Source organism: Denticeps clupeoides, chromosome 15 (assembly GCF_900700375.1).
Source record: "Denticeps clupeoides chromosome 15, fDenClu1.1, whole genome shotgun sequence".
Taxonomy (NCBI): domain Eukaryota; kingdom Metazoa; phylum Chordata; class Actinopteri; order Clupeiformes; family Denticipitidae; genus Denticeps; species Denticeps clupeoides.
The window spans coordinates 15,099,602-15,110,008 of NC_041721.1; the positions used below are offsets into that span (position 1 = coordinate 15,099,602).

The window sequence follows — 10,407 nt, forward strand, 5'->3', positions numbered from 1 at the left end:
GGAGCATCGGAAGCACATGCAAAACACACACCGTAATCATGTGGCACCAAATGGAGCAAAACCACTGGTTTAGTTCTGTTCTGCACTACAGAATGTACTCAACAGAACCACTATGTAGCTTAGTGCCAAATCTACAGTGATTTTTATTCTTTTTCTGCGTCTCCTCTGTATTTTTTTTTTTTTTAGACCTTCATTGCTCGTTTTAATTTAAATAAATGGGTGGTTTTTACAAAAGAGACTGTGTTATTTGTGCAGCTTCAGTGGAATTGCTGTTAAGTCTTGTAGGATCTGTATTGGTGGATGATGTAGGGTTCGGTTCTCCTAGACTTTCTGAGTAAAAGATCTTATATTTGCAATAAAATCCACACGTATGACTTTTGTTCGTTTTGGGTGAGATGTCATTGTGCCCTATCCAGCTCAACAAAATTGAGAAACGCATCGATTTAAACGAATAAACCAGTCACAAAAACAAAAAGTACAATCATTTACTCAACTTTGATAACAATTGAGAACTATTACACGTATTAACATGTTAATCTGTGATCTGATGTAAATCAGTGATACTTTAGTTTCTGTAAAGTATTAAAGAATCCTACATTTTAGGCTCATTCCGTCAAAGCAGCCATAGGACATAAAAAAAAAAAATGTTCCAACAAAGAAAACGTGGTTTTATGGGGTACCATTGTAAAATATGGGTTCAATAGAAAAATTATTACACTTAACTGAGGTATACGCCTTTTCTTTTATTATTCGGTTAGAATTAGGACGAGTTTTAAAAGTAACCTGAGTGAAGGCGTCCATGAATGTTCATGGAGACGCAAGTAGAATAAATAAAATGGCCTGACTGTTAAAACGTAAGCGCGGGTTGTTCCCCGGCCTCCCGCAGCAGCTCCCGGACCATCCGCTCCAGCGAGAACAGGTGCTCGTCTGGATCTTCGGGCACCAGGTGACGGACGGCGTCGGCCAGCTTGAAGAGGTATTCGGTGTTGCGCCCACTCGGGCCCTCGGACCTCCAGATCTGGCGGGCGATCTTATCGAGGGGAGCCGGGCCCAGGAAGTTGGGGTTGTCGCTGGAGCCGATGTACAGCAGCGTGTCCCACGCGGGGTCCCCCACTTCCTTCGGATGGAAGGGAACCGTGATCACCTGGTAGCCGCCTTTCTCGCGGTGGTCCAGGTATTCCTTCACCTCCTGCTCCCGGCCCGAGGGCAGCTTGTAGGCGACGCCCCAGACACAGCCCTGGACACCCAGTGATAAAACGTGTTGTGACATAGGTTACACGAATAAACAAGATACAGATAATGAATGTGACCTCTGACCTTTGGGTCGTCGGTCAGTGTCACCACGCGTCCAGGCTGGAAACAAGACGAGCGTTGACAGTTACGTACGAAGACGGGATGGTTCAACATTCACATATTCACATCGTTCATGGCTGCGGGAGATGGATTTACCTTTCCCGGGATGCCCCGGTGGTCGGTGCTGCCCTGCCAGAATCTGCGGCTGAATCCCCGGATGAAACCCACGCATTTTTGCTCGTATGGAAAGTCGACCTTCCAGATCAAAGACCCGTAACCGAAAACCCACATTTCGTTCTTGAAGACCGGGCGGTCGCGTTTCTTAAACGTTATAAATGCCTTCGTCTACACACCGGCGGCGTCATTGTTTCAATAACGTAACGTTAACACGCCAAATTTAGCAATTTACACTCGACGAAGTTCACCTTTATCAGACAGTGAACGCTTTGCACATGCGCACACGTTTAAATACGCCTTACCCGTCCAATGACGTGATAAAAAGATTCTGTTTAGTCAGAGGGACAAGCTATGAGGAAAATGCAACTACTTAACAAATCAACTAATGAATGATCGATGCCGAAATATGCTGATTAATCTGGATCACCTATTTCTAAAATCGGGAGGGGGGACTTTTATTTTGAAATGGCTGTTTCTTTTCAGTGGCTTTCCCGGAAGTCAACACTAAAACATCGCAAATCGTTCCGATTCACATGTTTGTTCGTAGTAATGAACGTTAACGTTTGACAACCCTCTACGTTGATGAGCAGTTTAGTTGCGACAGTCCGGGTTAAGCACGCAAGACAGCGCCGCCCTCTCCCGTGGATGGAGAACGATGGACTTCGCAGAGTGCTACCAGGATACGTGCTCAGCGCTGGCTCTGGCCGCGAGGCAGGGGGACGCCAGACAAGTCCAGCGGCTGCTGAAGCTCGGCTACAGCGGGGACGTGAAGGACAACCGAGGCTGGAACGCGCTGCACGAGGCTGCGGCCTCGGCTTCCTCCGAGTGTGCGCGCCTTCTTCTCAACGCTGCTGGTGGGTCTGGTTCTTGGTCCTGGTCTAGGTCTGGTTCTTGGTCCGGGTCTTTTCCTTGGTCCAGGTCTGGGTCTTGGTCCGATTCTTTTTCTTAGTCCGGGTCCAGGTCTTTTATCGGGTCTGGGTCTTGGTCCTGGTCTGGGTCTTGGTCCGTGTCTTTTTCCGGGTCCAGGTCTTGGTCCAGGTCTTGGTCCAGGTCTTGGTGGGGGTTTTGATCCGGGTCCAGGTCTTGGTCTGGCTCTTGGTCATATAAAATACAAAGCTTACAGATGTATGTAAACCTCATAATGCTGAGAATACAGATGTACTTAAAGTGCAATTGTGGAACAGTAACAGTTTAGTTGTTGAAAAGGGTGACGATGAGAGGGGGTCTGTGTAAAAGTGTGAAAGTGAAGTGATTGTCATTGTGAAACACTGCAGCACAGTGCACACAACAAAATATGTCCTCTGCTTTTAACCATCGCCCTTTGTGAGCAGTGGGCAGCCATGACAGGCGCCCGGGGAACAGCGTGTGGGGACGGTGCTTTGCTCAGTGGCACCTTTGCGGTTCAGGATTCGAACCGGCAACCTTCTGATAACGGGGCCGCCTCAACCACCACTGCCCTGGCTGGTCCTGGTCTGCAGGCTTATATATCCTCTGGCAGAGGGCTGCAGATCCAAAAGTCTGTGTCCAGGGTTTGAGGGATGTGTGATGATCTTGAGAGGGGCGGGTCCTGGATGGAGGACAGGGGGACACCGAGGATCTTTTCCGCCGTGCGCACGGTCTATGTACGCAATATCGAGATGGAATATCATTAGAGAGGAACTTTAGCGACAATAAGTATTCCAGTGGAATGCTGTGTTCATTAACCTAAGTCTGTCATGTTAAACGTATCTGTTTATTAGAAATTCACACTTATACAGTATCTAGTGCATCAACAGGGGCAGTGGTGGCCTAGCGGTTAAGGAAGCGACCCCGTAATCAGAAGGTTGCCGGTTCGAATCCCGATCCGCCAAGGTACCACTGAGGTGCCACTGAGCGCCGGTCATGGCTGCCCACTGCTCACTCAGGGTGATGGGTTAAATGCAGAGGATAAATTTCACTGTGCAACGTGTGCTGTGCTGCTGTGTATCACATGTGACAATCACTTCACTTTACTTAACAGACGTGGGTTTTATATAAAAAAAAAAAGCAGAATATTCATAATTATTCTTTTTAAATGTTTTTTTTGTATTTGGTATGAAAGGTTCTAAATGTTGTGTTTTGTAGTTATTTTTAATAATAATGATGATGATTATGGTTACTTGGTTCTCGTTGTAAGTAAATGAGTTTTAAGGGCATAGTGATAAAGGCAAAAACCTCAGTAACCCCTTTCATTCTTCTGATCATCTTCAGGTAGACACTCGTGGACTTCTCAAGACTATGTGAATGCGTTAACACACAACGGTGAAACTGCCATCTACCTCGCGGCGAAGAACGGGCGCACGCGCTCGGTCCGGTGGCTCGTCAAGGCCGGCGCCGACGCCAGCCTGAAAACCAGCGACCTCTCCTGTCCCCTCTTTGCAGGCACGTGATCTTCTACCGGAAGATTTGTCGCAGGCTGCGCTCGTCCACCTGACCCCTGTGTCTGTTGTTTTCTTCTAGCGGTGGACGGTTGCCATGTGGACGTGGTCAAGCTGCTCATCAAACATGGAGCGGAGGCCAACGGGGAGCGTTCCGCCTCGGGGTGGTCCTGCCTGCATCAGGCCTCATTTAAGGTAATCGCTCACTCTCACCGTCTTTCACCTTGGGCCAAACGAGGAATTTCAGTGAAAGCCGTGAAACACCGCAGCACGGCACACGGTGACACAACGAAATGTGACCTCTGCGTTTAACCATCACCCTTGGTGAGCAGTGGGCAGCCGTGACAGGCGCCCGGGGAGCAGTGACGGTACCTCAGTGGCACCTTGATTGATTGAAACCCTTAATTCCAACAAACCAGGTCAAAAGTGCAAGTACTACTGAAACTTGGCCATCAACCCGACCATCAACACAGCACAGTACGGTGGGGGTGGGGGGTGGGACAGGTCAGGAAGATGGGGGAAAATGTCAGAAACAAAAGCAGGGTACACATTAGGATAGAGGATTGTACTCCAATGGAGGGTACATTGTGGGAACACCTCAACAGCATAAGCACATAAACTCACAACGCATAAACAGTCAGTCGTGGGGAGGGGAGGGGAAAAGGGCGGTGGGTGAAATCACTGGCAGTTCGAACCGGCAACCAACCTGCCCAACCACGTCTCTTCTGATGTATGCCGATCCAGGGCCACGCCGAGATCGTACAGGTCCTGGCAGGAGTGTCAAACCTGGAGGCCACGGACGACTACGGCATCACACCCTTATTCGTTGCTGCGCAGTACGGCCACAGCCAGTGTGTTGAGATACTCGCCGAAGCTGGTACGTTGTACGTCCTCGATATTTTTCCCCCGACGGCTCTTGCAACAATAGCTTGTTATTTCGATGCTACAGAAGGCCGTCCAGGAGCAGCAGAGCATGCAGATGAGGCTTTTAACTGTGTGTGTGTGTGCGCTGTAATTTCCTTCATTAGGTGCCAGTGTGAACTGCCAGGCCACAGACCTGGCAACGCCGCTGCTCATAGCTGCGCAAGAGGGTCACCTGTCCTGCGTGGAGGCGCTGCTGCACCACGGTGCCAATCCAGACCTGTTCTGCAATCAGGAGCAGTGGCAACTTCCCATCCACGCCGCCGCGCAGTTTGGCCAGATCAGGTAGCGAACGAGGCACTACCGTCTCATTTTAGTTCGATTGTCGTGCAGCGCTGCACACACGTGATTAAATGCATTACAGAGAGAGCAGGGGGGAGGGGGGGCATTTTTATGTTCGCTGGAAGGTTCCAGCTCGGAACGTTCTGATTGAACACAGCTTGTTGTTGGCGGACGTCCACCTCGGATCGCTTCGTCTGGCTTCCAACAGTGGACGATTAATAAAACCAATGACTGTCAGGTTACTAATATCATGGTGATACTGTCAACAATCTTTGGCTTCAATTCAGGATTGTTACGGTTATTTAAACACCTGAAAAAGTCATGGAATTTGAAAATAGTTTTCCAGATTTTGAAAAGTTTTGGAAAAGTCATTGGATTGACACATGAATGTGTAATGAAGTATAATTTATAATGAACGTAGTTTCCGTAAGACTGCAACTACAACGTTTAAAACTAGCACAGGTCTGTAGTATCTCTGCTGGCTTTACGTAGTGAACCACGTCACGTTGCGCTCCGTGCGTTTCTTCCGTATTCCAGCACCTCCACAGCCGTGTGTCTCCTTTTAAAAGTCATGTAAATTACAGCTGATTATCTATGCCGGAACACGATGGTGCCCATTTTACTCGGGCTCAGGCTGCACCAACTGGGTGGAAGTTAAATTAAGCTTTTCAGGGTTGTCAAATTTATTTGATTAATATTTTGTAAAATTTTACTTTTTGTGATTTTTTTTTTTTTTTTTTTTTTTTTTTTTTTTCCGTCTCATTTGCACAGAAATTTCAGAGAACATATGGCCAGTAATGGAAAAACATTTTGTAAAAATGTGAAAGAACTGTATCAATTGTAGATAGTACTACAGGCCAGAAATTTGGGCCAACCATCCCAGGGAATATGTATGTATATATATGTGTGTGTGTGTGTGGGGAGCAGTGGGCACACACACACACACACACACACACACACACACACGAAATGCTGTTCTTTCATAATGTTATAATAAGGAAGCATTAAAAATACTTCAAATAAATGTTTTTTTGTTTTTGCACGAAATGAACAAATATTATGTTTTTAATATTACATTTTTTCAAATTTTTATACTTATATGCGCATGCTGAGCTGTATGAAAGGGTTGTGTTTTTTTTTTTTTTTTTGAGGTACGGTATATGGTCACACATACAGTTACGAAAGTGTCCATGTCATTTTCATTTCATTTTGAATGAATCGCCAATCCCCCTAGCCTGTCGTTGAGGGTGGACCCAACCTCTGCCCTGTACTGTGTGCAGGTTTATATGTGATAAATCTTTTTATCTGTTAATTACATTTCCGATACACTAATTTCAGGATTCTGCAGCGTCTGGTGGACGTCACATGCCGGGACTGTGATCGGGCTGAGGGGAAGGTGAGCCCTGTTTACTTGGCCGTCCTTGGCGAGAAAGCGGCGAGTCTGCGCCCGCTGCTCCAGGCAGGCTACAGCGCGGACGCACAGCCCTGCCCTCAGTTCGGCTACGGCTGTCCTCTGGAATTGGCCATGGAGAGGTAATTCTGCAACTTTAAAGCCTTCCTCCACACAAACTTTCCACTTATATATTGAAGTATGAATCTACAATGATGTTTGTCAATTCTCACGATAGGCTTCTTGATTTTAAATGTATTTAAAAAAAACTGGTTAGGTGGTTGATGTTCACTCATCATGCATCCTATCTGGGAGAATTTGCTGTTTCTTAAAACCATAGAGGTCATAACATTATTTATGCAGTGCGTTAAAATGAAAGTTCAGAGTGTCATACTGGAGTACCGTAGTAAAGTACTGAACTCAATCCTGACTGCCTGTCAGCTAGTGGACCGGCTTTAAAATCTGTGATGAGCAGGGTTCATGTGACCCGGAGTGACCTTCCCTCCCTGTCCCCCAGTCAGGACATTACTCGGAGGAAGGAGATCGTGCGGTCTCTGCTGGCTGCAGGAGCCCAGGCCAGTGAAAGGGCCTACGTTTGTGCCCTTCGGCACTCAGAGGTGCTGCCGTTGATCTTGGATTACCGCGGCTTACCCGGGGGTGAGGACGGGGCGAAGCTGGCCAAGCGAGCCCTGTTGGAAATGTGGAATGCGGCTCACTGGCTCCCCCTTCTGCTTAAAGCTGGGATGGACCCCTCGCTCTTCTTGAACTGCAAGATGTAAGCAGGAAGCAGCACATTAGCTCTGCACCTTTACCTACCCGTTCTCCACCATCTGCGAACCGGTTCAATTCCAAATCAGCCAAAAAGGCTCTGTTCAATTTGGTAAAAACATACTTTATTGATCCCAGAGGTAAATTTTGGAAGATGCCGGGAAAGTCTGTAGACTCCGGAACAGTAACGGTTGTGTCAGTGCAAACGGGCTGATCGTTGTACAAATGGCTATGGTGGCCTGTCTGCTAAGGAAGTGGACTTATCACTTGAAAGGTTGTGGGTTCAAATCCCAAACTGCCAAGGTGTCACTGAGGTCCCCTTGATCAAGGTTACCCACCCCACACACTGCACCCCGGGCGCCTGTCATGGCTGCCCACTGCTCACCAAGGGTGATGGTTAAAAGCAGAGGACACATTTTGTTGTTTTTGTCATTGTAACACACAATCACTTTCACATAACAGAATCTCATTTCGCATAGTTTCTGGTCCCTTTTCAATTTGCTGATTGTATTGCTTTGTTTTCACAGGTTCGAGGAGACTCACATCAATGTCCTCTGTTTCTTTTTGGAATTCCTGAACTGGAGCACGCTGCCTGCTGAGCTGCAAACGACCCTGACTCGCCGTCTAGCAGAAATGCCTCCGTGCTCTCAAAGAGTGCGTCTGGGTATGTGCCGGCAAATATGTCTAATATTGATCTAATATTTCTCATTATAACAAAGAAATGGCATTCCTGTTTAAATTCATATCACATTACAGTCACTGAACTAATACCAATTTTGCTACCTTATATTTTGATGTCTGCCTTTTGTCTCATGAAAGCACTCGCAGCTTTGAGGGAAATAAAAAAATAAATTAGAGAGCACTTTGAAAAATTGCCTTTCTATTTCTATGGCTGCCGTTTCATGTCCATATTCCTTGAATTTCAACACCGACATGATGTGAGCTAGACGATCAGATCAACCAAATCTCAAGAATTGAGAGAACTTTTGAGAGCCACTGCTGTGGACGTAACCCTCCTTCAAGAGTCCTTCAAGCGTTGCTGTTATATTATTTTTATGGTGGTTCTTTTGTTTTGATATGAATAGATAAAGAAATAGTTTGTGCTTTCAGAACCGTATTTACCAAGCAGAATGTGTAGAGTTGAGGGATATGAGTGCGAAGGTGGTAATACTCCACAATCTAAAAAAAAAAATCTACACATTATTATCATGATTACTTCCACTCCGCCCACTCACATACTTGGGTAAACAGTAAATTGTATGAAAGAGCTGTAATAGAGCATAACGAGGTCTTCAATGGACAGCCTATGCATCGTGGGAAGCAATTTTGTGCCTGGCCGTCGCAGCTCTTCATGCTTTAGTTGTTAGCAGTGATTTCTGTGTGTGTTGAGCAACTCTGGGCGACAGAGTTTAATTATCCCAATCATCGTCCTTGTTCAAAGGCTGATCATGTAGAACGGATACGAGGTCTTCAGTTTCCCCTCTCAACAAGTAATTAAAATGGACATTGAGGGACTGAATTGAATCTTTATCGTCCTTAAATAAGTTGACAAGGCTTTTTTGTACATGTATGGGTAATCATAGCGGCTCATTACTGCTTGCATTCTTGTCTGGGCTGTGATGTCAAAGTTTACTTTTCGTAACGGTACCAAAATCGTATGAAGAGCAGAATTGACACCTTGTTCTGCATAGAAGTTAACATTGGCAATAAGCAGTAGAAAACTGCAGCTACATTGTTTTGAATAAATGACATGTATGACTGTAAAAATGAATAAATTAATAAATAAATAAACAATTACACTAATGACTTAAAAGTGATATGCTAGATAAAAAAAAAAAACAAGAGCAACACGAGTAAAACATACTCATCCTTCTTCTGTATAGGGAGTAGCAAAAAAAAGCCTCATAGATTAATGTCCTAGTATCAGAGTAGCTGGTCAAATAAAATGTGAAAGGCGATTTTCATTTAGCAATAATAAATCCAGTTGACCCTCTGAAATTGCCGCTTAGCAGTTTGTTGGTCTTCTCTTTCAGCATCTGTCCCAGCGCTGGCTCACTTGTGCAGACTGGCTCTGAGGGACGCTGCGGGCAGCGACCGGCTGGCCAAGAAGTCATTTGTCCAGCGTCTTCCCATCCCTTCCATCCTTCATGACTACCTGCAGTTCAGTAGTGTATTCCGTGCCTACAGGAACACTTTCTCCAGCCCCAGCAATTCCTAGATCGATGTGGCGCCTCACTCTACTGTACATATTGTACACATATTAATAAATGTTTTTTTTTTTAATTACCTGTTCTTCTAGATGTCATATGATTTCATTTCATTTCAAAATGTTACATTACATTTTTGATTCCTTAGCTGAGAAAGTGCCTTGGCCAGTGACCCTGCCACTCTTTAGCTTGGCGTCCTTTTATCTTTTCCATGGCATTTTTCAAGGTTGCAGTCACTAAAACTGCAGACCCATCTTGATTGTTAATTACTGAATGAAGCGCTGGTCTGCACTGATTGAGGCTCTATCACAGGACTTCTTTTCCAACCCTAGTTTGAGTTTTCAAGGAGTCTGCTTGTGAATGTCATAGATAACAGAGGAAACTGCTTTTTTTTTATTCTTTTTCTTTTAGAGCACACCTTCTTTTCAGGACCGCTTTCATCAAGACTGCGAAATGAACTTGATAACGCTTACATTGGGGGGAAAAAATTAGGTCGGCGACACTTTATCACACATATCTCTCATATTCAATAGAGAAGCCTTTTCAATTCCATCTGTTTCCAGTAGGGGGAGAAAACGCACAAGCCTTGAGATGATGTGGTGGAGTTTAAGGGTAAAAGTGGTCCGTTAAATAAAAAAAGGCAGCCATTTCATCGCCTTGAAGCTGTGAATTGGTGCCGGTGTTTGGAGATGGCAAAGCCCAGTGTCAGGCCCCATCTCGAGGACCTTGTTCCAGACAATCAGCTGGGCCTCTGCAGGGGATATATGCCGAGGCATAAAGTAATCACGGGCATTAAGGTCCCCTTGTGTTTTCCGGTGAACTCTGGCCTAATAGCAAAGGCCCTGATTAGCAATCAGGCTTTTAGAATTGCAGGGACGGGTGTGAATCTGACGGCCTGAGTGGACTTTCTTCTCTTTTTCATCTTCTTTTGTGTGCGGGAAGGCTGCTAGGCCCTTTTTTTTTTTTTTTTTTT

At 45.7% G+C, this 10,407-nt stretch overlaps 2 protein-coding genes across 2 annotated transcripts; one reads left to right on the forward strand and one right to left on the reverse strand.

Moving 5' to 3' along the window:
- Positions 1 to 471: 471 nt before the first annotated feature.
- chac2 (ChaC, cation transport regulator homolog 2 (E. coli)) lies at positions 472 to 1,993 on the reverse strand. The gene is made up of 3 exons (XM_028954149.1): positions 1,450 to 1,993; positions 1,318 to 1,353; positions 472 to 1,237 (listed from the first exon to the last, which is right to left on the reverse strand). The coding sequence occupies exons 1-3, from the start codon at positions 1,582 to 1,584 to the stop codon at positions 848 to 850; spliced, it is 561 nt and encodes a 186-aa protein (XP_028809982.1). The 5' UTR covers positions 1,585 to 1,993; the 3' UTR covers positions 472 to 847.
- asb3 (ankyrin repeat and SOCS box containing 3) lies at positions 1,348 to 9,510 on the forward strand. The gene is made up of 9 exons (XM_028954147.1): positions 1,348 to 2,324; positions 3,700 to 3,870; positions 3,949 to 4,061; positions 4,611 to 4,743; positions 4,895 to 5,072; positions 6,408 to 6,602; positions 6,977 to 7,234; positions 7,755 to 7,891; positions 9,261 to 9,510. The coding sequence occupies exons 1-9, from the start codon at positions 2,126 to 2,128 to the stop codon at positions 9,443 to 9,445; spliced, it is 1,569 nt and encodes a 522-aa protein (XP_028809980.1). The 5' UTR covers positions 1,348 to 2,125; the 3' UTR covers positions 9,446 to 9,510.
- The last annotated feature ends 897 nt before the right edge of the window (positions 9,511 to 10,407 follow it).